We start from the raw sequence: 27251 nt of genomic DNA on the forward strand, positions 1-27251 counted from the left end.
CCTGAGACATTTTCAATTGAAAATGAACTACAAACACCAGATATTAGACATTTTATCAGCTCACTTTCAAAAACTGATCGTCCACACTTCACATGTGGTCAATGCTTCACCTGAGACATTTTCAATTGAAAATGAACTACAAACACCAGATATTAGACATTTTATCAGCACACTTTCATAAACTGATCGTCCACACTTCACATGTGTTCAGTGCTTCACCTGAGACATTTCTAATTGAAAATGAACTACAAACACCAGATATTAGACATTTTATCAGCACACTTTCAAAAACTGATCGTCCACACTTCACTTGTGTTCAGTGCTTCACCTGAGACATTTTTGATTGAAAATGAACTACAAACACCAGATATTAGACATTTTATCAACACACTTTCAAAAACTGATCGTCCACACTTCACTTGTGTTCAGTGCTTCACCTTAGACATTTTTGATTGAAAATGAACTACAAACACCAGATATTAGACATTTTATCAACACACTTTCAAAAACTGATCGTCCACACTTCACTTGTGTTCAGTGCTTCACCTGAGACATTTTTGATTGAAAATGAACTACAAACACCAGATATTAGACATTTTATCAACACACTTTCAAAAACTGATCGTCCACACTTCACTTGTGTTCAGTGCTTCACCTGAGACATTTTTGATTGAAAATGAACTACAAACACCAGATATTAGACATTTTATCAACACACTTTCAAAAACTGATCGTCCACACTTCACTTGTGTTCAGTGCTTCACCTGAGACATTTTTGATTGAAAATGAACTACAAACACCAGATATTAGACATTTTATCAACACACTTTCAAAAACTGATCGTCCACACTTCACTTGTGTTCAGTGCTTCACCTGAGACATTTCTAATTGAAAATGAACTACAAACACCAGATATTAGACATTTTATCAGCACACTTTCACTAACTGATCATCCACACTACAGTGGTGAAGGGGTGCAGGTTGCAGACTCAGAATTTGCAGGTTCCAGTTTGATAACTGTATGTATTTTCAGGCTGGTCGTATGAACTCAGTTTGCGCTCGATTCAAGCGTCTGGCGTTGGATATGAGAGTGTTTGGATTCCGTAACGCTTCAATGATTGAATTGGATTCATTTGTTAGTTTCGTCGGTCAAACTCATTTAAGGGTAAGAGAATCAAATAGATATCTACTGCTTCAATACAGGAAATAAAATTGGGGAACTTGGACGAGAATCAAGGATTTTAACTTTTCATATAATATGTACCCTACCCTAAGCTACTCAATGTTAATAATCCGTAAACCCTAACCCTTACCCTCTCGATATTAATCCTTTTGACCCTCAGCTCTGATTGCTTTGATTGAAAAAGCCGCCATTTTGTTTAGAGCTCACGGTTATAGGATTTACCCCTATTCCGAGGGACCGTTTGCATAGTCAGGGCTTAGACTTAAGACCGTACTAAAACCAACTTAGTTCTACTGCCAATATAACAACTAAGGACCAGTCTCGAGATTTAAGACCACTTTTCGCTCTTAAGTCTTGACTATGGAACCGGTGTTAGTACTCTAACTTACTGATAGTAGTTTCTATTTTCAGGCGAAGATGTTTCACATTCCGGTTCGCACGTCGTATATAGCCGGTATTAGCGTCGTTCTCTGCTTCATCGCTTTGATATTGTTACAACTCGGTAACTTCGGAAATGGTTACGTGTAGTTCGGCCGCCCCCCCCCCTCGGGCAATGGTTACATGTAGTTCGGCCGCCCCCTCCCCCCTCCGGCAATGGTTACGTGTAGTTCGGCCGCCCCCCTCCCCTTGTTTACATCTGCTGGCAGATCAGAAATTTGTGTTGGTACTACGAACTGAATTTGACCTAGCCGTGACTATTGTATGGGTAACTCTAGGTGAAGCTGATTACCCATGAAATTAGGGTTTAACTGTAGACCAAACTAGTCGGGCATCATCGAACTTATCAAACCTAGGATATTGTTGACTGATTGTTCGTCACCAACGCGCTACGAGACCAGCCCTGGGATTTCTGGGCCCGACCCAGTCTGAGACTAGCCCTCAATATCCAGTCTATGAAAGTGGCCCTGAGGTTTCTGGGGGTAACACCATAGACTGGGTCCTGTGATTTCCGGGGCATTACCCAGTCTTTGAGATGAGGGACCAGTCGCTCAAAAGTTGGTAAACCGGTGGATAGTTGACTAAGTGGCAATTGAATGTTCATTGTTACTATGGTATTTATCCGCCGGTTGTCTTTTAACAAACTTTTGAGCAACTACCGCTCCCTGGCGAATAAAGTTGAGTGAAAAGATCGAAAATTATTGATGCTAAAATTGCTCTCAGACTTTTAAAATCAAATGCATTTATTTATGTAAAATTTCCATACAAAACGGATTGATATTATTTATAACTGTATGTACTAATGATTATTGAAATATTCGCATGGTAATCCTTCGCCCCACAATACTGTAGAATTCGATCAGATGCCCCAGACTCTCCATCAACGGTCCATCGTCGAGGTAGTGCATGTTCCCTTCCTAGATATACCAGTTAAGCTTACAACGGCTCGACACAAAAATGGCTCGAATATGAAAGAATGTTATAACTCTGTTAATCAGGATGGTTTCTGCAGCGCGAACTGGAGTTGGGGTAAATGAAAGTATTATCACTGGCAGAGTCTACTTTTTTACAGCTTAGATTGCATTGTCTTGTAAAAACAGGCAATATTGTTAATGTGTACATTGAATGTTGGAACTTTTTCGCGGGGGAAAAAATTGTTACGTATTGTAGAACTCAGTCGAACGTTCTCAAATTGTCTTCCAGGATCCAGTTCTGCAGTTGATTAGTGTAGTGTCAAAACTAGTTTTATTTGTTACTGGTTAACCTCTGTACCAAAAACTGTGAAGCTTTAGTCAGTCGAAGACAATCTTCTGGAAATCTTTGTAAAATCGTGTTAAAATTCACTGCTGATTATTTTCTTCTATTGTTTATATATAAAAGTCATGTCTTTTTTCAACTGCTGAAATTTTCCGAGAAACCGTTTACTCAAAAATTGTTAATTTTTCTATGTGATTTTTTGAATATTTTTGAAAACTGGTATCATTGGCTATCATCAGCTTATCAAGAATAGAATATTTTTGATCAAGTTATCTAGTCTTTTTTATTGTTGATAGAAGTTAGAATTCATTGTCAGCGCTTGTTCGTAGCCCTAGTTTTTTAACGCCTCAAAATTAAACCCACAGGTCCCCTGTATAGTTTCCGGGGTGAGACGAGAGCCACAATCGCCTATCATCGGTTCAGTCATTACGATTTTCATTTTAGCGAATCAACCTGTCACCTGAGGTCCAACCTGTTCAAGTTCAAGTTCAAATTTATTTCACAGAAAGCATGACAGGCTACGTACACAGGTTGAGAGAGAACAAACAATAAAATTTACAATTTTTTTAAACAAAGCACAATTTTAAAAAGCGGGATTGAGAACAGTAGCTTTCACAGTGTGGGCCAAGCAAAGCCTTTAGGCCGCTGTCGCAAGCACCCATGGAAAAAACGAAAGGGAAATGAAGAAACAAAGGGGAAGGAAATGAGAGTTGTTGATATTTTGATAATTTCAGGAGAGTTTATATGAGTAAGCTAGAGGGTTCAGGAGAGTGAGCAATTAGGGTTATTACATTGATGGATGGATATCATTGTAGGTGGAGGTGAGATATGGTCTGAGTTTACGTTTTAAATTTTGTTTGCTTGTTTGTAGGATGTCATTAGAAAAAGGTAGTTTTCGCCAGATGTTTGAAGGTCTTGTCATATCAGGTCTTGGGCCCTGACATGACAGGTTCTGGAAACTCTTGCAGACAGACCTAAATCAAAGATTAGCTTAGTTGAATGAATCTTTTATTAGGAAGGTAACAGCACAGTATGGTCAAATTCAATGCAAATGTACTATATTGAACAAGGAAGTGCAGCAAGCGGGTTCGAGGTGGATGCTGCTCCGAGTTTTAGAGCTGGTAAGCGTTTATAATACATCACTCACTACTATATAAATCATAATATATATTTCTAAATGTTACTAAGCATTGAAGTTGAGACGATATAGCTAATTCCAGTCGTTCAGTCTAAGAAACGGACCAAGGAAAGAAGAGTGTCTTCTCAATCGATTCGAGTTAAGATTGAGTCTACTGTATTTCAGTTTGCTATAACTAGGGTCCGTCATCTATTTGACTAATCTTAAACCTAACCTAACTTTCCTAAACAATTCAAAATTTCTACTCAGTCGTTGGGTTCGAATCCTGAAACGAAGGGTTCATCGCGTTGATACGGTTGCACAGTTGCGAGTTAAAGCTAAATCCGAGATAAATACAAAGCAAACAAATTAATGAGCAATTCGGTGGATTTTACCGGATTTGCCAGACGCAATAGAAAAGAAATTCTGCAGTTTGCTGATGTAATTAAGCCACTTTTCGTCAACCAAATATATCTCGATAAAATACAGCATCAGATGACGTATGAAATCAGTTGCATGAATCAAATTTGAAATCGATGGTTACATGTACATGGTACATGTACATGTAACATGGTTACGCGTAGTTACATGTTAGAATGTTTTCCTATCACAATCGGGCGGACCGGATGGCTTAGTCGGTCGGCGACTAGCGTGTCACCGCTGTGGCCCGGGTTCGAGTCTCGGAGGAGGCGGGTCAGGATGTGGCAAATGATCTCCGGTAAGCGGGCGAGTCGAGAGTACTGTCCTCCCTGGAATGAGGTTGCTAATGCGTGAGTCCTACAGAATAACTGGTGTGGGGTAAATTATGTTTAATTCAGTCGTTTCTGGCTGAATTATTTATTTATCCCACAATACCGGTCCAGGTTGCGGAGTAATTCCCCCAGGGACCTTCGACTTTTTTACAATATTAGTTTGTTATTTTAAGTTTAGTGGTGAGGGTTTGGGAAATTTTTTTATATTTATTCAATTCCTCGAACTGAAATCCAAGCATTCGGTGCAAGCAGCGCGCGCGGTGATCAATCACAGTTCTTTCTCAACTGATGATAAAACTTTGATAATTTTTTAATTTCACCAGATTTCAGTTAAAGAAGATGTGTACGCGGCGATGTCTGGTGAACTTGTGTATAAATTCGGATTGAAAACGACTCTATCCAATAGAGAATCACTGTCTGGAGACCTGTCATACGCTCTACTACACAATAGTACCGCGTCACTGCACAAACCCTTAAGCAAACTTCGATATCCTAAAGCAAAACTCGAAAATAGTAAAATTGAGCCGGTATTATAGTTCAAAACCAGACATAAATAGAAGGGAAATCTACACTAAAGTTTGTTGGATAGTTTAGATAAAATTTCAGCATACAATTTTAGGCTAAAATCGTAGCATTCGATATTTCTATCTTAAACAATATGTGCCGCTATGAATAGTCGAATTAAACTCGATGACCTGTAGGCCCCATTGAAAATGTTTGGCACGAATTGAATGGTTCTGTCGGATTAGCGTCACGGACTCGGGTCTGTCACAGGAATGCGCGATCGAGCTTTCTGATTGATCCATTCCGGTCGCATCGATGATGCACCGTCGTTGATTGGTCGACGTAGGTATTAGAAGCGCGGTTCGAGCCTCCCGACGCCAGTCCGAGAACCGATGTCCAGTGATGAAGGTCGACCCATAAGAGCTCTGCAACAAGGCGTGAAGAACGTGTGGCTTCAAGCAAACAACCTTCTAATTAGCGGCTGATGATTTTAGGAGAGACTGGAACGTGAAGGAATTTGTGACGCCTAGCGATTGAGAACGCAAGATGAGACTGGCGGCTGTTGGTGCTGACGATTGCGGAGGAGATCCCGATACTGCTGCTGCTGTTACTGTCGCTGCTGCTGTTGATGTCGGATTTCAACAACAAACAGATGACGGCTAATTTGCTGTTGTCGCTGATTTCCGATGTTCAATTTCACACACATTTATACATTATGAATATTGTGTCTTTTTAGGGTTAAACCGAAACCAGTTCGCTACTACTGACAACTACATGTACACAACTCGTTTGTCGCAACGTCCTGGACTAGTCTGCTGCTGCTGCTGCTGCTGCTGCTGCTGCTGCATTGGGAACCGCATCAACCCACATTTTGCTGTTTCGGTATCTTTACATTAAGATAAGGTAATTATATTAAACTACTCCCATCCGTACATTTTGCATATTCAATCTTCTTCATTAGCTTGACGATTATCCGATTTGTTTTTCAGCCGGCAATATTTGAGTTACATCAACATCTTCAAACCTCGAGACGCAGACTCTACTCCGACTACAGTACCATCTCCAAACCTCGAGACGCATACTCTACTCCGACTACAGTACCATCTTCAAACCTCGAGACGCAGACTCTACTCCGACTACAGAACCATCTTCAAACCTCGAGACGCAGACTCTACTCCGACTACAGTACCATCTTCAAACCTCGAGACGCAGACTCTACTCCGACTACAGCACCATCTTCAAACCTCGAGACGCAGACTCTACTCCGACTACAGTACCATCTCCAAACCTCGAGACGCAGACTCTACTCCGACTACAGTACCATCTCCAAACCTCGAGACGCAGACTCTACTCCGACTACAGAACCATCTTCAAACCTCGAGACGCAGACTCTACTCCGACTACAGCACCATCTTCAAACCTCGAGACGCAGACTCTACTCATTATTTCGTTTTGCCGCATGTTATAAAAAGTAACGTAAATAAATAAACGTCCATATATAAAATGCTCTCTTTAATAAAATCTCTTCGTCTCGGGCACTTTACCCCGGAAAGGACTCTTCCCTCTCAAAACTTCCACTTGCCCCGGAAAGGACTCTTCCGCTCACGTTCAAGGACAAAGTCAAAAAGGAAAGGAAAAACGCAAAGTACAAATCAAAGGATTTATTCCAAATTCAAAGTAGGAATTTGTTACAGCTTGTTTGCAAAAGTAAAATTCAACATTTTATTGAAACGAACAAAATCAAAATTCAACATTTTATTTAATCAACAACCAATTCAACATTTTATTTAATCAACAATAAAATATAAATATGGGATTTGAACCACCAACCATTCGTCTAGCAGTCCAGCACCTTACCCACTACGCTATAGGGACGTACTGACAGCCTGCAGGGGAACTCATATTTATCCATTGCTTAAGCAAATTTTATCAAAAAAATAATGCCATCTACCGGGCGAGACAGGAACTACATAGTTCCTATCACAACCCGGTAGATGGTGGAGAATGAGACCAGAATGAGAGAGAATGATAATAGAGAGAGATGAGAATGAGAATGAGAGAGAGAGATGAGAATGAGACAGAGAGTGAGATGAGGATGAGACTATGAGAATGAGAGAGTGAGATGAGGATGAGACTATGAGAATAAGACAAAGAGATGAGAATGAGAGAGTGCGATGAGGATGAGACTATGAGAATAAGAGAGAGAGATGAGAATGAGACAGAGAGTGAGATGAGGATGAGACTATGAGAATGAGAAAGTGCGATGAGGATGAGACTATGAGAATGAGAGATGAGAATGAGAGAGTGAGATGAGGATGAGACTATGAGAATGAGAGATGAGAATGAGAGAGTGAGATGAGAATGAGAGATGAGAGAGAGAGAGATGAGAATGAGAATGAGAGATGAGAATGAGAGAGTGTGATGAGAATGAGAATGAGAGATGAGAATGAGAGAGTGAGAGATGAGAGATGATAGAAAGAGACAGAGAGGGGATTGTATATCACCTGAACTTCTATGTTCCCCTTGTTTTCTATCCGGCAGATTGTAGATGCCGTCAGTAGTTTACAGTTTTACAGTTTTTAGTTCAAACAGATATTTATCCCATCAGCAGCAAAGTCATCACATAGTTAGTCCTCGTGGACATAAAGTTCACTATAACTGAAGTCAAGTTCTCCCAATATGTGTTCATTTGTTTGTTTATCCTCCTGGTGAGTTCTAACGCTGCCAACACATATTTATCCAGTTCATCTGATGTAGTCCTGATCATCAAATACAAACGTCAATAATTCCATCCTAATGATGCGAACAATTCTAAAAGATATAAACGAAACTTAATAGATTTGAGGCGACCAATCAGTTATACACAGTGTAAGAGTTAAGTAAAGTTACTGGTGTATCAGAGAAATGGCAATACAAGGTAGGCTACTCCCCAAAATGAGTGTCAGGGGTCAAATATTTTTTGTCTCCGATTTTGATGAAATTCAGTATAGACATGAATTCTTGGGTGCTGATCACAAATCTGAACGAATTTTTCGGATCTGAGGCCCAGAAAATGAGAAATTCGAATTATTGGGGGACCCCCTAAATTTTCAAAAGGCCTTGGACCCCAGAGTTTTCGAGATATTCAAAATCTGATTACAGATTTGGAATCAGCACCCCTGAGAATATAAAGGACTAAAATTTCAAGCAAATCGAAGAGATTCGGTTTTTTGGCCAAAAATGGCAAAAATCTAAGGTGTTAGTCCAGGAGTTTTTTTTCGGCGAAAAATTTTTTTTCTCTGATTCCTTCTAAAATTGGTAGGAATATGTGTTCTGAGGTGTAGATTCCGGATCCGCAATCAGATTTTGAATCGGAATTCATCTTCATGGGCAAATAAGGGTTTTAATGCCCAAAATATGCACCCCAAAAATGGGGTACAAAGTCAAAATTTTTTTTTGGCCCAATTCTAATGTAACTTAGTGCAGACATGTTTTTTGGGGTGCTGATTACGAATATGGGGTTATATTTAGGATCCGAGGCAACTAAAATGAGATATTCAGGATTTCGTGTTTTGACCCCCTTAATTTCGTCACAAATTTTGATGAAATTTGCCTGGGAAATTCGGCCCAAAATCGAATTTTATTCAATGATGTCAAATATTCAATTAATTTTTAAGGTAGAAATTGATGCTCTTACTAAAACCCTGTATTATAATTCCTGCAACACAATTACAGGCTGCTTCAAATAACCACATTGACAATTCTTATGAAATGCAGTAAACAGTGTTTACAGATAAACTGCTTTCTCATAATTGTTTTGGAAACTTATAAGAAATTCTACTCACACACTCACTAGCCCTTGTCTAGCAGTAATGGTAGTCCACCGAGTTCCACAAATCCACATACAGAGTTCCACACCTCCTGGAGTCCACCACAGCCTGTTTTTTATGAGTATCAATCCGCTTTAGTCCGGTTAGTTGACTAAATAGTCCAGTTAGTTCACAAATAGTCTGGTAAGTTCACGTATAGTCCAGTTAGTTGACTAATAGTCCAGTTAGTTGACTAGTAGTCCGGAAGAAGTTGACTGAAGAAGTAAAACTGTGATGAATTTCAGTTGAAGTCCACCACGTCCAGTATTCATGATGAAGTTAACACAACAACAGCCCGACAGAGGAAAACCTGAAATATAAAATTGAAATTACATTAACAGGAAGACTGACTGAGAGGTTGGGGGAGGATGGGATGAGAGGTTGGGGGAGGATGGGATGAGAGGTTGAGGGAGGATGGGGTGAGAGGTTGAGGGAGGATGGGGTGAGAGGTTGCGGGAGGATGGGGTGAGAGGTTGAGGGAGGATGGGGTGAGAGGTTGAGGGAGGATGGGGTGAGAGGTTGCGGGAGGATGGGGTGAGAGGTTGAGGGAGGATGGGGTGAGAGGTTGAGGGAGGATGGGGTGAGAGGTTGAGGGAGGATGGGGTGAGAGGTTGAGGGAGGATGGGGTGAGAGGTTGCGGGAGGATGGGGTGATGAGGTTGTGGGAGGATGGGATGAGAGGTTGAGGGAGGATGGGTGAAAAGGGAAGCAAAACAGTACAATTACTCTGACAAAATAAAGGCTGAGGCAAAAGTTTTCAGCAGTTTTCAGCACGACACTGGATTAACAGATTCTCGTTTTACACAAGAGCCCAGCCTGTGGCAGTGGGAGAAAGCTGGTGTAACTAACTGGTCGAGTCAGCTGGTCTCAACCTGCTGAACAAGATGTGGTGCCGGAGGAAGTTGAAGGTGAAACTATCGCCTGCACCATGTGCAATGCAAGCGGCTAGGGTAGTGCGGCCCGTGTAGGCTAGAAAGTGGTTTTTGGCACCGAGTGAGGTCCCTGTTAGTCTAGTACCTAGCTGTCGTTCCCTAAACAACCCGGAACTCGTAGTAACAACGACTGACTGATTCAGACTAAATTTGAGTAGGTCCCGGCCTCACTAGTCACTGACAGTGACTGTCGAAGTGTCTGCGAAGTCACTGGGTCTGGAGTGAGTGAGGTCCCCCTAAAGTGTGTGTACCTGAGGACATGAAAATAAAATATCATGAATGAATTCTTATCTTTTTTACCAATATCAAAATTCGTACATTTAGAATCAGCGCGGCTTTAAAGTCTTTATCAATTGAGTTCACTGTAAATAAAGAATTAGCGATTGAATTGAGCCCGCTCCACAGTAAAAATAGTGCGATCTAATCTTGACCATCTAGTGCTGCCCCTATGTATAACGATAGCGTGGAAAACGTGAACTAACATAATACTCGCTTGCCAGAGTCTTCGAACGGCAGGAGTGGACGAACTAATTACCGATTTGCGGGCCGGATTCCGAGGAAAATTCTCAAACTCTGAAAACTGCTCTGAAACGTTCGAACCAAACAATTTTTCTATAAATGAATGAGCCTTAAAAGAGTTAATTTGAATCGGGGTATTTCTAGTATGATCTGGGAGAGAGCGATAGGTGTTTGTATGTTCCCTGTTTATTTGCGCGCAAATAGACTTTATCGAAGAAAAAATATGGACATTTTGTCAATTCTGATGATAAATTATCATTAAAAAATGAAAATGAATAATTTATTCAGTGTACAAATACTATATTAATTGATAAGTAAGTGAATTTTAGCTAAAAAGAATTAAATATGTTACCTAAAAAATAAGGAAATATCATACAAAATTCAGAACGTATTCATAGTATCATATTTAATCAGAATTAGACGACACACTGGTCCGTATTGTACGTAATAAGGACATTTAAATTCCGGCGGTAAATATGCGCTATTTTAGTTCGCAGAAATTCCGCTATCGTTATTCATAGGGGCAGCACTGTACGGTAAATATTTAACTCAGCCTCGCGATCTTACTGTGGCATGCGAGCAATACAGATATTTTTCTTAGCCGAATTTCGTTGATTATCTAATACGATTCCATTGTATATGAATAATTCTACTATCGTTTAAGGTTTTTTGAAGGGGATCATCTTTTTAAAACGAATTTTAAACCATTTTTGATAGAACTCTTTTGTCTGCGGAATGTATTAGCATCCGGTAAAGCGGTAGGCTCACATGCCAAAGGAAGAACTTCAAGCAAATTAAATTTTATTCTCTAAAATAGTGCATTCAACTACCACTAACACTGTAACCAGAAATAATGCTCGGAAACTATTAAAGAATAATGCTTAAGAGTAAATTTGAAGTCAAGTTCTCCCAATATTTGTTCGTTTGTTTGTTTATCCTCCCGGTGAGTTCTAACACTGCCCACACATATTTATCCAGTTCATCTGATCCTGATAATCAAACTCAAAAAGTCAATAATTCCATCCTAATGATGACAAACATCCTAAAAGATATAAAAGAAACTTAATAGATTTGATGCCACCAATCAGTTATACACAGTAAGAGTTAAGTCTAGTTACCGGTGTATCAGAGAAATGGCAATCTAAGGTAGGCTACTCCCAAAATGAGTGTCAGGGGTCAAATATTTTTTGTCTCCGATTTTGATGAAATTCCGTTCAGACATGTATTAAGGGGTGCTGATCGCAAATCTGAACGAATTTTCCGGATCCGAGGCCCAGAAAATGAGAAATTCGAATTTTTGGGGGGACCCCTAAATTTTCAAAAGGCCTTGGACCCCAGAGTTTTCGGGATATTCAAAATCTGATTACAGATTTGGAATCAGCACCCCTGAGAATATAAAGGACTAAAATTTCAAGCAAATCGAAGAGATTCGGTTTTTTGGCCAAAAATGGCAAAAATCTAAGGTGTTAGTCCAGGAGTTTTTTTTCGGCGAAAAATTTTTTTTCTCTGATTCCTTCTAAAATTGGTAGGAATATGTATTCTGAGGTGTAGATTCCGGATCCGCAATCAGATTTTGAATCGGAATTCATCTTCATGGGCAAATAAGGGTTTTAATGTCCAAAATATGCACCCCAAAAATGGGGTACAAAGTCAAAATTTTTTTTTGGCCCAATTTTAATGAAACTTAGTGCAGACATGTTTTTTGGGGTGCTGATTACAAATATGAGGTTAGATTTTGGATCCGAGGCAACTAAAATGAGATATTCAGGATTTCGTGTTTTGACCCCCTTAATTTCGTCACAAATTTTGATGAAATTTGCCTGGGAAATTCGGTCCAAAAAAGAATTTTATTCAATGATGTCAAATATTCAATTAATTTTTAAGGTAGAAATTGATGCTCTTACTAAAACCCTGAATTATAATTCCTGCAACACAATTACAGGCTGCTTCAAATAACCACATTGACAATTCTTATGAAATGCAGTAAACAGTGTTTACAGATAAACTGCTTTCTCATAATTGTTTTGGAAACTTATAAGAAATTCTACTCACACACTCACTAGCCCTTGTCTAGCAGTAATGGTAGTCCACCGAGTTCCACAAATCCACATACAGAGTTCCACACCTCCTGCAGTCCACCACTGCCTGTTTTTTATGAGTATCAATCCACTTTAGTCCCGTTAGTTGACTAAATAGTCCAGTTAGTTCACTAATAGTCCGGTAAGTTCACGTATAGTCCAGTTAGTTCACTAATAGTCCGGTTAGTTGACTAGTAGTCCGGTTAGTTGACTAGTGGTCCGGTTAGTTGACTAGTGGTCCGGTTAGTTGACTAGTAGTCCGGTTAGTTGACTAATAGTCTGGTAAGTTCACTAGTAGTCCGGAAGAAGTTGACTGAAGAAGTAAAACTGTGATGAATTTCAGTTGAAGTCCACCACGTCCAGTATTTGTGATGAAGTTTACACCACAGCCCGACAGAGGAATCCTGAAATATAAAATTGAAATTACATTAACAGGAAGACTGACTGAGAGGTTGGGGAGGATGGGGTGATGAGGTTGTGGGAGGAAGGGGTGAGAGGTTGAGGGAGGATGGGGTGATGAGGTTGTGGGAGGAAGGGGTGAGAGGTTGAGGGAGGATGAAGTGAGAGGTTGGGGTGAGGTTGAGGCAGGATGAGGTGAGAGGTTGAGGGAGGATGGGTGATGAGGTTGAGGGAGGATGGGTGAAAAGGGAAGCAAAACAGTACAATTACTCTGACAAAGTAAAGGCTGAGGCAAAAGTTTTCAGCAGTTTTCAGCACGACACTGGATTAACAGATTCTCGTTTTACACAAGAGCCCAGCCTGTGGCAGTGGGAGAAAGCTGGTGTAACTAACTGGTCGAGTCAGCTGGTCTTAACCTGCTGAACAAGATGTGGTGCCGGAGGAAGTTGAAGGTGAAACTATCGCCTGCACCATGTGCAATGCAAGCGGCTAGGGTAGTGCGGCCCGTGTAGGCTAGAAAGTGGTTTTTGGCACCGAGTGAGGTCCCTGTTAGTCTAGTACCTAGCTGTCGTTCCCTAAACAACCCGGAACTCGTAGTAACAACGACTGACTGATTCAGACTAAATTTGAGTAGGTCCCGGCCTCACTAGTCACCGACTGTCGAAGTGTCTGCGAAGTCACTGGGTCTGGAGTGAGTGAGGTCCCCCTAAAGTGTGTGTACCTGAGGACATGAAAATGAAACATAATGAATGAATTCTTATCTTTTTTACCAATATCAAAATTCGTACATTTAGAATCATCGCGGCTTTAAAGACTTTATCAATTGAAGGAATAGTTCACTGTAAATAAAGAATTAGCGATTGAATTGAGCCCGCTCCACAGTAAAATAGCGCGATCAATTCAATCTCGACCGTCTAGTGCTGCTGCTATATATAACGATAGCGTGGAAAACGTGAACTAACATAATACTCGCTTGCCAGAGTCATCGAACGGCAGGTGTGGACGAACTAATTACCGATTTGCGGGCCGGATTCCGAGGAAAATTCTCAAACTCTGAAAACTGCTCTGAAACGTTCGAACCAAACAATTTTTCTATAAAAGAATGAGCTTTAAAAGAGTTAATTTGAATCGGGGTATTTCTAGTATGGTCTGGGAGAGAGCGATAGGTGTTTGTATGTTCCCTGTTTATTTGCGCGCAAATAGACTTTATCGAAGAAAAAATATGGACATTTTGTCAATTCTGATGATAAATTATCATTAAAAAATGAAAATGAATAATTTATTCAGTATACAAATACTATATTAATTGATAAGTAAGTGAATTTTAGCTAAAAAGAATTAAATATGTTACCTAAAAAATAAGGAAATATCATACAAAATTCAGAACGTATTCATAGTATCATATTTAATCAGAATTAGACGACACACTGGTCCGTATTGTACGTAATAAGGACATTTAAATTCCGGCGGTAAATATGCGCTATTTTAGTTCGCAGAAATTCCGCTATCGTTATTCATAGGGGCAGCACTGTACGGTAAATATTTAACTCAGCCTCGCGATCTTACTGTGGCATGCGAGCAATACAGATATTTTTCTTAGCCGAATTTCGTTGATTATCTAATACGATTCCATTGTATATGAATAATTCTACTATCGTTTAAGGTTTTTTGAAGGGGATCATCTTTTTAAAACGAATTTTAAACCATTTTTGATAGAACTCTTTTGTCTGCGGAATGTATTAGCATCCGGTAAAGCGGTAGGCTCACATGCCAAAGGAAGAACTTCAAGCAAATTAAATTTTATTCTCTAAAATAGTGCATTCAACTACCACTAACACTGTAACCAGAAATAATGCTCGGAAACTATTAAAGAATAATGTTTAAGAGTAAATTTGAAGTCAAGTCTTCCCAATATTTGTTCGTTTGTTTGTTTATCCTCCCGGTGAGTTCTAACACTGCCCACACATATTTATCCAGTTCATCTGATCCTGATAATCAAACTCAAAAAGTCAATAATTCCATCCTAATGATGACAAACATCCTAAAAGATATAAAAGAAACTTAATAGATTTGATGCCACCAATCAGTTATACACAGTAAGAGTTAAGTCTAGTTACCGGTGTATCAGAGAAATGGCAATCTAAGGTAGGCTACTCCCAAAATGAGTGTCAGGGGTCAAATATTTTTTGTCTCCGATTTTGATGAAATTCCGTTCAGACATGTATTAAGGGGTGCTGATCGCAAATCTGAACGAATTTTCCGGATCCGAGGCCCAGAAAATGAGAAATTCGAATTTTTGGGGGGACCCCTAAATTTTCAAAAGGCCTTGGACCCCAGAGTTTTCGGGATATTCAAAATCTGATTACAGATTTGGAATCAGCACCCCTGAGAATATAAAGGACTAAAATTTCAAGCAAATCGAAGAGATTCGGTTTTTTGGCCAAAAATGGCAAAAATCTAAGGTGTTAGTCCAGGAGTTTTTTTTCGGCGAAAAATTTTTTTTCTCTGATTCCTTCTAAAATTGGTAGGAATATGTATTCTGAGGTGTAGATTCCGGATCCGCAATCAGATTTTGAATCGGAATTCATCTTCATGGGCAAATAAGGGTTTTAATGTCCAAAATATGCACCCCAAAAATGGGGTACAAAGTCAAAATTTTTTTTTGGCCCAATTTTAATGAAACTTAGTGCAGACATGTTTTTTGGGGTGCTGATTACAAATATGAGGTTAGATTTTGGATCCGAGGCAACTAAAATGAGATATTCAGGATTTCGTGTTTTGACCCCCTTAATTTCGTCACAAATTTTGATGAAATTTGCCTGGGAAATTCGGTCCAAAAAAGAATTTTATTCAATGATGTCAAATATTCAATTAATTTTTAAGGTAGAAATTGATGCTCTTACTAAAACCCTGAATTATAATTCCTGCAACACAATTACAGGCTGCTTCAAATAACCACATTGACAATTCTTATGAAATGCAGTAAACAGTGTTTACAGATAAACTGCTTTCTCATAATTGTTTTGGAAACTTATAAGAAATTCTACTCACACACTCACTAGCCCTTGTCTAGCAGTAATGGTAGTCCACCGAGTTCCACAAATCCACATACAGAGTTCCACACCTCCTGCAGTCCACCACTGCCTGTTTTTTATGAGTATCAATCCACTTTAGTCCCGTTAGTTGACTAAATAGTCCAGTTAGTTCACTAATAGTCCGGTAAGTTCACGTATAGTCCAGTTAGTTCACTAATAGTCCGGTTAGTTGACTAGTAGTCCGGTTAGTTGACTAGTGGTCCGGTTAGTTGACTAGTGGTCCGGTTAGTTGACTAGTAGTCCGGTTAGTTGACTAATAGTCTGGTAAGTTCACTAGTAGTCCGGAAGAAGTTGACTGAAGAAGTAAAACTGTGATGAATTTCAGTTGAAGTCCACCACGTCCAGTATTTGTGATGAAGTTTACACCACAGCCCGACAGAGGAATCCTGAAATATAAAATTGAAATTACATTAACAGGAAGACTGACTGAGAGGTTGGGGAGGATGGGGTGATGAGGTTGTGGGAGGAAGGGGTGAGAGGTTGAGGGAGGATGAAGTGAGAGGTTGGGGTGAGGTTGAGGCAGGATGAGGTGAGAGGTTGGGGGAGGATGGGGTGATGAGGTTGTGGGAGGATAGGTGAAAACGGAAGCAAAACAGTACAATTACTCTGACAAAGTAAAGGCTGAGGCAAAAGTTTTCAGCAGTTTTCAGCACGACACTGGATTAACAGATTCTCGTTTTACACAAGAGCCCAGCCTGTGGCAGTGGGAGAAAGCTGGTGTAACTAACTGGTCGAGTCAGCTGGTCTTAACCTGCTGAACAAGATGTGGTGCCGGAGGAAGTTGAAGGTGAAACTATCGCCTGCACCATGTGCAATGCAAGCGGCTAGGGTAGTGCGGCCCGTGTAGGCTAGAAAGTGGTTTTTGGCACCGAGTGAGGTCCCTGTTAGTCTAGTACCTAGCTGTCGTTCCCTAAACAACCCGGAACTCGTAGTAACAACGACTGACTGATTCAGACTAAATTTGAGTAGGTCCCGGCCTCACTAGTCACCGACTGTCGAAGTGTCTGCGAAGTCACTGGGTCTGGAGTGAGTGAGGTCCCCCTAAAGTGTGTGTACCTGAGGACATGAAAATGAAACATAATGAATGAATTCTTATCTTTTTTACCAATATCAAAATTCGTACATTTAGAATCATCGCGGCTTTAAAGACTTTATCAATTGAAGGAATAGTTCACTGTAAATAAAGAATTAGCGATTGAATTGAGCCCGCTCCACAGTAAAATAGCGCGATCAATTCAATCTCGACCGTCTAGTGCTGCTGCTATATATAACGATAGCGTGGAAAACGTGAACTAACATAATACTCGCTTGCCAGAGTCATCGAACGGCAGGTGTGGACGAACTAATTACCGATTTGCGGGCCGGATTCCGAGGAAAATTCTCAAACTCTGAAAACTGCTCTGAAACGTTCGAACCAAACAATTTTTCTATAAAAGAATGAGCTTTAAAAGAGTTAATTTGAATCGGGGTATTTCTAGTATGGTCTGGGAGAGAGCGATAGGTGTTTGTATGTTCCCTGTTTATTTGCGCGCAAATAGACTTTATCGAAGAAAAAATATGGACATTTTGTCAATTCTGATGATAAATTATCATTAAAAAATGAAAATGAATAATTTATTCAGTATACAAATACTATATTAATTGATAAGTAAGTGAATTTTAGCTAAAAAGAATTAAATATGTTACCTAAAAAATAAGGAAATATCATACAAAATTCAGAACGTATTCATAGTATCATATTTAATCAGAATTAGACGACACACTGGTCCGTATTGTACGTAATAAGGACATTTAAATTCCGGCGGTAAATATGCGCTATTTTAGTTCGCAGAAATTCCGCTATCGTTATTCATAGGGGCAGCACTGTACGGTAAATACTTAACTCAGCCTCACGATCTTACTGTGGCATGCGAGCAATACAGATATTTTTCTTAGCCGAATTTCGTTGATTATCTAATACGATTCCATTGTATATGAATAATTCTACTATCGTTTAAGGTTTTTCGAAGGGGATCATCTTTTTAAAACGAATTTTAAACCATTTTTGATAGAACTCTTTTGTCTGCGGAATGTATTAGCATCCGGTAAAGCGGTAGGCTCACATGCCAAAGGAAGAACTTCAAGCAAATTAAACTTTATTCTCTAAAATAGTGCATTCAACTACCACTAACACTGTAACCAGAAATAATGCTCGGAAACTATTAAAGAATAATGCTTAAGAGTAAATTTGAAGTCAAGTTCTCCCAATATGTGTTCGTTTGTTTGTTTATCCCCCCGGTGAGTTCTAACACTGCCCACACATATTTATCCAGTTCATCTGATCCTGATCATCAAACTCAAAAAGTCAATAATTCCATCCTAATGATGACAAACATCCTAAAAGATATAAAAGAAACTTAATAGATTTGATGCCACCAATCAGTTATACACAGTTAGAGTTAAGTCTAGTTACCGGTGTATCAGAGAAATGGCAATCTAAGGTAGGCTACTCCCAAAATGAGTGTCAGGGGTCAAATATTTTTTGTCTCCGATTTTGATGAAATTCCGTTCAGACATGTATTAAGGGGTGCTGATCGCAAATCTGAACGAATTTTCCGGATCCGAGGCAAAATATGCACCCCAAAAATGGGGTACAAAGTCAAAATTTTTTTTTGGCCCAATTTTAATGAAACTTAGTGCAGACATGTTTTTTTGGGGTGCTGATTACAAATATGAGGTTAGATTTTGGATCCGAGGCAACCAAAATGAGATATTCAGGATTTCGTGTATTGACCCCCTTAATTTCGTCACAAATTTTGATGAAATTTGCCTGGGAAATTCGGTCCAAAAAAGAATTTTATTCAATGATGTCAAATATTCAATTAATTTTTAAGGTAGAAATTGATGCTCTTACTAAAACCCTGAATTATAATTCCTGCAACACAATTACAGGCTGCTTCAAATAACCACATTGACAATTCTTATGAAATGCAGTAAACAGTGTTTACAGATAAACTGCTTTCTCATAATTGTTTTGGAAACTTATAAGAAATTCTACTCACACACTCACTAGCCCTTGTCTAGCAGTAATGGTAGTCCACCGAGTTCCACAAATCCACATACAGAGTTCCACACCTCCTGGAGTCCACCACAGCCTGTTTTTTATGAGTATCAATCCGCTTTAGTCCGGTTAGTTGACTAAATAGTCCAGTTAGTTCACAAATAGTCTGGTAAGTTCACGTATAGTCCAGTTAGTTCACTAATAGTCTGGTTAGTTGACTAGTAGTCCAGTTAGTTGACTAGTAGTCCGGAAGAAGTTGACTGAAGAAGTAAAACTGTGATAAATTTCAGTTGAAGTCCACCACGTCCAGTATTCATGATGAAGTTTACACACGACAGCCCGACAGAGGAAATGCTGAAATATAAAATTGAAATTACATTAACAGGAAGACTGACTGAGAGGTTGGGGGAGGATGGGGTGATGAGGTTGTGGGAAGATGGGGTGAGAGGTTGGTGGAGGATGGGTGAAAAGGGAAGCAAAACAGTACAATTACTCTGACAAAGTAAAGGCTGAGGCAAAGTTTTCAGCAGTTTTCAGCACGACACTGTATTAACAGATTCTCGTTTTACACAAGAGCCCAGCCTGTGGCAGTGGGAGAAAGCTGGTGTAACTAACTGGTCGAGTCAGCTGGTCTTAACCTGCTGAACAAGATGTGGTGCCGGAGGAAGTTGAAGGTGAAACTATCGCCTGCACCATGTGCAATGCAAGCGGCTAGGGTAGTGCGGCCCGTGTAGGCTAGAAAGTGGTTATTGACACCGAGTGAGGTCCCTGTTAGTCTAGTACCTAGCCGTCGTTCCCTAAACAACCCGGAACTCGTAGTAACAATGACTGACTGATTCAGACTAAATTTGAGTAGGTCCCGGCCTCACTAGTCACCGACTGTCGAAGTGTCTGCGAAGTCACTGGGTCTGGAGTGAGTGAGGTCCCCCTAAAGTGTGTGTACCTGAGGACATGAAAATGAAACATCATGAATGAATTCTTATCTTTTTTACCAATATCAAAATTCGTACATTTAGAATCATCGCGGCTTTAAAGTCTTTATCAATTGAAGGAATAGTTCACTGTAAATAAAGAATTAGCGATTGAATTGAGCCCGCTCCACAGTAAAAATAGTGCGATCTAATCTTGACCATCTAGTGCTGCCCCTATGTATAACGATAGCGTAGAAAACGTGAACTAACATAATACTCGCTTGCCAGAGTCTTCGAACGGCCGTAGTGGACGAACTAATTACCGATTTGCGGGCCGGATTCCGAGGAAATTTCTCAAACTCTGAAAACTGCTCTGAAACGTCTGGCCAAACAATTTTTCTATGAAAGAATAAGCCTTGAAAGAGTACTTTTGAATCGGGGTATTTCTAGTATGGTCTGGGAGAGAGCGACAGGTGTTTGTATGTTCCCTGATTATTTCTGCGCAATTAGAATATATCGAAGAAAAAATATGGACATTTTGTCAATTTTATCATTCAAAAATGTAAACGAATAAGTTATTCTGTATATAAATACTACATTAATTGATAGGTAAGTGAATTTTAGCTAAAAGAATTAAATATGTTACCTAAAAAATTAGGAAATATCATACAAAATTCAGAACGTTTTCATAGTATCATATTCAATCAGAATTAGGCGCCACACTGGTCCGTATTGTACGTAATAAGGAAATTTAAATTCCGGCGGTAAATATTCGCTACTATTTTAGTTCACAGAAATTCCGCTACCGTAATTCATAGGGGCAGCACTGTACGGTAGATATCTAACTCGGCCTCGCTATCTTACTGTGGAATGCGAGTAATAAAGATATTTTTCTTAGCCGAATTTCGTTCAATGTTTAATACGATTCCATTGTATATGAATAATTCTACTGTCGTTTAAGGTTTTTTGAAGGGGATCATCTTTTTAAAACGAATTTCAAACCATTTTTGATAGAACTCTTTTGTCAGCGGAATGTATTAGCATCCGGTAAAGCGATAGGTTCACATGCCAAAGGAAGAATTCTGAGCAAATTAAATTTTATTCTCTAAAATAGTGCATTCAACTACCACTATACTGTAACCAGAAAAAATGCTTTGAAACTATTAAAGGAACAACTTTCTATGAAAGAATTAGGCTTAAGAGTAAATTTGAATCGGGGATATTCCTAGTTTCGTCCGGGAGAGAACGACAGGTTCTAGATGCCACACAGTTTTTTTTCAGTTGCCCTGTTTTTAGTTCAAAAGCAAATCGGTAGTGTCACATATTTAGTCCTCGTAAAGTTCACTATAACTGACGTCAAGTTCTCCCAATATTTGTTCGATTGTTTGTCTATCCTCTCGGTGAGTTCTAACGCTTGCCAACATCCAGTTCGATGTAGTCCTGATCAACAAACAAAAATGTCAATATATAGTTCCTAATGATGACAAACATCCTAAAAACAGACATGACAGTCATTTTGGCCAAATTTTCATCTTCAGGAAATATGTGGTAATGTATTCTGATGGTGAAGAGTAAGAAGTGAATGGTGATTGTGACCAATTCTTGCTAAACCATTCCAAATTTAGACACATTACTTAGAGCTTCAAATTTCCACTCAGCAAAATTGATCCAAGATGGTTTAGATATCGTCATACATGTATAGATCCCTCCAGTAGTGTATAGTAAAGTATCTGTATATTTTGTCAATAACTTTCATGTCACCAATGTTTTCAAAATGTTTTTATTTCTATCTCGATTAACAAAATTATTTTTCCCCATTTACCATGTAAATGGTAGGCGAGTAATGGAATTATCTTGGCGATCTGGTTTTAACTACTCTTCTGTTCAAAATGGTTTTAGCATTATATTTTTTTTTCACTTTAAACATTTCAACCAGTTCACCATAGATCAACAAGGGAGAGGAAATTCAGGATAAGCTCTATAGAGAAGGGAGGTGCTTGGGGTCTATATCCCGAAGTGCTGGAGTTACATCTTCTTTCTTCACTTTTCCAAGATAAAACCAATGAATAAAAAGAAATTCATGGGGTTGGATCATTCATAGCTATTGGATTTTATCCTCTTTCATTCATTTTTCACCTTCTGCTGTTCACAAATAAAATCCCGTTTTGAGAACAAAAATCCAAATGAACAAACAACAAATATCAAACAATCATAAAAGGTCATGTTTTTCCAAATGAATTTAAACATATAAATACATCTCTATCTACATTTTTAGAACACACGTGTTTATATGTAATCGTGTTCAAAATTATATACACTCTAACTCTTCAAATGAAAATGAAAACATACAAAGTTTACATGACTTAATTAGACTTTGCCTGTTTAACATATTATAAAAATGAGATCATATGAAATCGCAAGTAGCTATTTATTATCACTGCTAGTTTCTATTTAATAGATTGAATACATAACCCGAGTAACCATCATCAGTATCAGTGCAAATCACAAAATACTGATAAAATCTTCCAACAAAATCACCCTCACGATTTTTATAAGTTTTATCTTTGTAACGTAGACAAACCTGGACTGTGAAAAACTGGAATGTTTCAGAAATCATCAAATTTTTCCCTTTACGGTTTTAATATAATTATACAACAGTTTATCAAGATCTTTCTGTACCACAAGAAAAATCACACAAAATTCATCGTATATTTCCACATCAAATACTTCTATTTTATCGCTTGAACAACCTGAGTTATTATATATCAGCACATATATATATATATATATATATATATATATATATATATATATATATATATATATATATATATATATATATATATATATATATATATATATATATATATAAAAATATATGAAAATATCTAGTGGCACTGAATGCAATTCACAAAATAGTAACATTTTTCAACAAAATCACCTCACTGTTCTATATCTTATTCTTGTAACCTAAACCATATTCCTATGCGGACTTTCGTAACCTGACCTCGAAACCTTAACTGAGGAAAATTCTTATAACAAGAAAAACGGGAATGTTTCATAATCACAAAAATCATCATAGTACTTCCGCATTTAAATCTATTTATGCCACACCACTGGAAAAACAGGAATATTTCAAAATCATCAGATTTCTTCCTTCATGGTTTAACACTGTTTAACACAGTATCTAAATCTATTTGTTTCACAAAAAAGTTTCCTATATTTTCACGCACAACAGTTTATCAAAATCTGTATCAAAATTTCTTTCAATGATTATTCCATTTCTTCATTTTACAGTTTTAATCGTATATCGCTGTGTTTATCAGAATTTTTGTCAACTCTTTTCTTACAGCTACAAAACATTTTTCGACCAACACAAACTTCACACAAGTAATTCATAATCTCCTTTTCAATGAAATATCTATACCATAGATTTCTATAGTCTATTCAAAATTTCTATTACTCTATCTAGGTTTCTTCATTTTTCAGCAGTTTTTCACCGATCGACTCAAGAATTAAAGTCAATCAACTTCGATCAAACATTAAAGATTATTTGATAGATATTCAACCACACTAAAACAACATGAAACGCTTTAAATCAATCTCTTGAATAGAATCGTATTCATAATTCGACAATTCAGTTTTTTTTTCAGTTATTCACTTATCAATCAATACTTACCTTTTCTATGTCCAGTCCATCATAATAAATATTCTAACTTCTAAAATTTACTGATTTACAATTCAATTATTCACCAAATATCCTAACAATCTCTGAACTCAAATTATTGACAGATTAACAGTTCAGTAATTCATCTACGTTTGTCTAAATCCTATTTCAGTGACTTATCAAATATCACATATAAACCTGCACTAGATTATTCTAAACTTGACTCGACTGTTAACTACCTGGTATTCGATTTATGTTTGTATTATTCAAATCTGTTAACTCAACTGCTTCTTCACAATATTCTTTTCTAATTGTCTAAGATATTTATGCCTTATTTTCTTAGAAATTTTTTTTTCTTTTCTCACAATAATATATCTTTTCTTTTCTTACAATAATATATCTTTTCTTTTCTCACAATAATATATCTTTTCTTTTCCTACAATAATATATCTTTTCTTTTCTTACAATAATATATCTTTTCTTTTCTCACAATAATATATCTTTTCCTTTCTTACAATAATATATCTTTTCTTTTCTTACAATAATATATCTTTTCTTTTCTTACAATAATATATCTTTTCTTTTCTTACAATAATATATCTTTTCTTTTCTTACAATAATATATCTTTTCTTTTCTTACAATAATATATCTTTTCTTTTCTTACAATAATATATCTTTTCTTTTCTTACAATAATATATCTTTTCTTTTCTTACAATTTATTTTTTCTTTTCCTACAATAATAATATATTTTTTCTTTTCTTACAATAATATATTTTTTCGATAATTCAAGCTTTAATGTTATCTTTTAGGTTTCTCAAAATATGTTTTATGTTTAACATATCTCTCTTTATGTTTCCTACAATTTATTTTCTAATCATCTAAAATATCAATCCAAGTTTTTTTTTTTTCGAATACAAATATTTTTCAACCACTAAAATCCTATAGTCGTCGTTGCTGAAGTTGTCGTCATCGTCGATGAAGCGTTTACGAATTTTAAAACGAGTCTAATTACGCGAAGTAACCAAACGTAGTAACGAACGAACGAACGAGGCGATTCAGCTCCTTTAACTCCTTCCACTACCCGATTACACAACGTACACTTTCAACCAAATTTTTCTTTCTGGAAAATATCTCGAGATCGCAAGCGAGAAGGAACGCTAGCGAGTTATTTGTGCACTGGAACGTTTGTGATTCGACCTGTTTCGTTATTACTCGCGATCGTGACGTATTGGACTATATACGACAGCCCTATGACAGATAGCGGGTTACTGAATCTACGACGGATAGCGGGTTACTGAATCTACGACGGATAGCGGGTTACTGGATCCATGACAGATAGCGGGTTACTGGATCCATGACAGATAGCGGGTTACTGGATCCACCACAGATAGCGGGTTACTGGATCCACGACAGATAGCGGGTTACTTGATCCTTGGTGTCTCAACTCAGTTCGTCTCGTTTCTTTGTTACTGATGAACATGACGTATTGTATCATATAAGCCTTTTCGCTGTGGGTATCATTCAACTTTCATACTCGATATCGCATTGTATGAGACGGTCCCGTAAGACTGGATAGCATAGCAGGTGACTCTCACGCATTTATATCAGATAGTCTCTTGACTGATAACAGCAAACCTGATGTTTCGATAGATCGAATTGTTTCTATGTTACTTTACATCGCAACATTGATGTTTTGTAATCACATTGGTTTGGTACATTTTTTTCTGAATGCGATTTTTCACACTGTTCGGCACATCCTGCTTTACAGTTCATATCATAACAGCAGCAAATTGTAGAAACTGAAAAACAACAAAATAATCAAAACATAAATATAGATTTCAATCCAATCAAAATGTTACAAATCTATAAAGTAATTCGAATACAAGGAATTATGAGAAAGAAATATTTACCTGATTTGCTTGAGTTGTTTGTCCAGTTGATGGAACTGATAGCGATACCGTCCACGAGACGCAACTGATAGCGATACCGTCCACGAGACGCAACTGATAGCGATACCGTCCACGAGATGCAACTGATAGCGATACTTTCCACGAGATGCAACTGATAGCAATATAGTGGATTTTGATTGATCAGATTTGTTCACACTGTACGACGTTGTTTTTGCGAAGCAGTGTTTTCCGGTTCATAGTAACAACAGCAAATTGGAGAAACTGAAATAAAACAAAATATAAATACAGATTTCAAACACATCAAAATATTACACAAAACTACAAATTTTAAAGTGAGAAGTGATGAGAAAGATAATTACCTGATTTGCTTGAGTTGTTTGCCCAGTTGACCGTTGAATGTTGGTGGAGTAATAAGACTGAATGACTCCAAGATAGAATTGACATTAGATCTGACCATTGAGTCGACATTTAGCCGAGAGTAGCGTTGACCGCAGTTTGAGTTGACAGTACTGAGTTGATCGCAGGGTTAGATGACCACCGCGCGTTGACGGTAAATGATAGCAGTGCCAGTCGATCGCGTGGTGAGTTGACAGTAGATTCAGTTGACCACTGCGCGTTGACGGTAAATGATAGCAGAGCCAGTTTATCACGCGGTGAGTTGACAGTAGATTCAGTTGACCACCGCGCGTTGACGGTAAATGATAGCAGTGCCAGTCGATCGCGTGGTGAGTTGACAGTAGATTCAGTTGACCACTGCGCGTTGACAGTAAATGATAGCAGAGCGAATCAATCGATAGCACGGAGTTGATCACTGACATTAGATCTTACCGGTATTGAGCAAGTTGACAACTGAACGTGTGGTCATAGAGTGGATGTTGTATCAGGAGTTAACGGAGCCAATTAGTTGTTACTATGGTTACTATTGTTGTCCATCATTGCCATTCCCGTTGTTGTCGTCATCGTCGTTGTTGATTTACAATATATATTTTTTTCTTACAATATATTTTTTTTTCTTACATAATTTTTTTTCTTACATGATTTTTTTTCTTTCATTACACAAACGTTTTTTTCCCTTGTTCGAACCCGAGTCGACTGAAATGTCGAACAATAAATAATCGTATAACATCGAGATTTTTCATAATTTATTTTGATGAAGTCACATGAGACTTGAAATAATGTTTACAGGTTCGGTCCCTGAAGATACACATTATTTCTACTAAACTGAAAAGTGTTAAAGATTTTATCATTTCTAAACACTTCGGGTTCTTTTGAACCGAGCATCAAATGCAAAACATGGAAACTAAAACATACATGATTCCATGAATAAGAAACTCCTTTTAGGATTTTACTTTGATGACAATAAATTTCACAAAAACTTCCCAACAAATTTTCCAAAGTTGAGAAGTTCGATATCAGGTTCAGTTTATGAAGTTATGAATAAGACATAACTTCATAACTGTTGTAGTTTTCGCTGAAAATGAAAGTATTTGATACCAAAAATAGCAGATTTTGATATCACACAAAACTTGGTAATTTTATAGTGACAGGTTCGGTCCCTGTAAGCAGAGAAATGTTAGAGATTTCTCCTTAAAATTTTTTT

At 38.0% G+C, this 27251-nt stretch overlaps 1 protein-coding gene and 4 long non-coding RNA genes across 7 annotated transcripts in view; 2 read left to right on the forward strand and 3 right to left on the reverse strand.

The window, feature by feature from the left end:
• Window positions 1-3364, forward strand: part of LOC141910844 (uncharacterized) — a 34301-nt gene extending 30937 nt beyond the window's left edge. For 2 of the 3 annotated variants that reach the window (XM_074801688.1, XM_074801690.1), the window contains exons 10-11: window positions 1034-1165; window positions 1595-3364. In XM_074801688.1, the coding sequence (XP_074657789.1) occupies window positions 1034-1165; window positions 1595-1711 (249 nt within the window). In that variant the 3' untranslated portion in view covers window positions 1712-3364. The remainder of the gene's footprint in view (window positions 1-1033; window positions 1166-1594) is intronic. The other variant, XM_074801689.1, reaches the window with a different exon arrangement.
• A 1574-nt stretch (window positions 3365-4938) lies between these two features.
• On the forward strand, window positions 4939-6755 carry LOC141910845 (uncharacterized). Its single transcript, XR_012619930.1, has 2 exons — window positions 4939-6154; window positions 6241-6755. It is a non-coding gene; the product is annotated as an uncharacterized LOC141910845 (long non-coding RNA).
• A 4627-nt stretch (window positions 6756-11382) lies between these two features.
• On the reverse strand, window positions 11383-13866 carry LOC141911334 (uncharacterized). The gene is made up of 3 exons (XR_012620018.1): window positions 13815-13866; window positions 12602-13031; window positions 11383-11591 (listed from the first exon to the last, which is right to left on the reverse strand). It is a non-coding gene; the product is annotated as an uncharacterized LOC141911334 (long non-coding RNA).
• Window positions 13867-14887: 1021 nt separating this feature from the next.
• Window positions 14888-17296, reverse strand: LOC141911287 (uncharacterized). The gene is made up of 3 exons (XR_012619999.1): window positions 17245-17296; window positions 16078-16507; window positions 14888-15067 (listed from the first exon to the last, which is right to left on the reverse strand). It is a non-coding gene; the product is annotated as an uncharacterized LOC141911287 (long non-coding RNA).
• Window positions 17297-18121: 825 nt separating this feature from the next.
• On the reverse strand, window positions 18122-20259 carry LOC141911286 (uncharacterized). Its single transcript, XR_012619998.1, has 3 exons — window positions 20172-20259; window positions 19163-19515; window positions 18122-18497 (listed from the first exon to the last, which is right to left on the reverse strand). It is a non-coding gene; the product is annotated as an uncharacterized LOC141911286 (long non-coding RNA).
• Window positions 20260-27251: the final 6992 nt, after the last annotated feature.

Source organism: Tubulanus polymorphus, chromosome 9 (genome assembly GCF_964204645.1).
Source record: "Tubulanus polymorphus chromosome 9, tnTubPoly1.2, whole genome shotgun sequence".
Taxonomy (NCBI): Eukaryota; Metazoa; Nemertea; class Palaeonemertea; order Tubulaniformes; family Tubulanidae; genus Tubulanus; species Tubulanus polymorphus.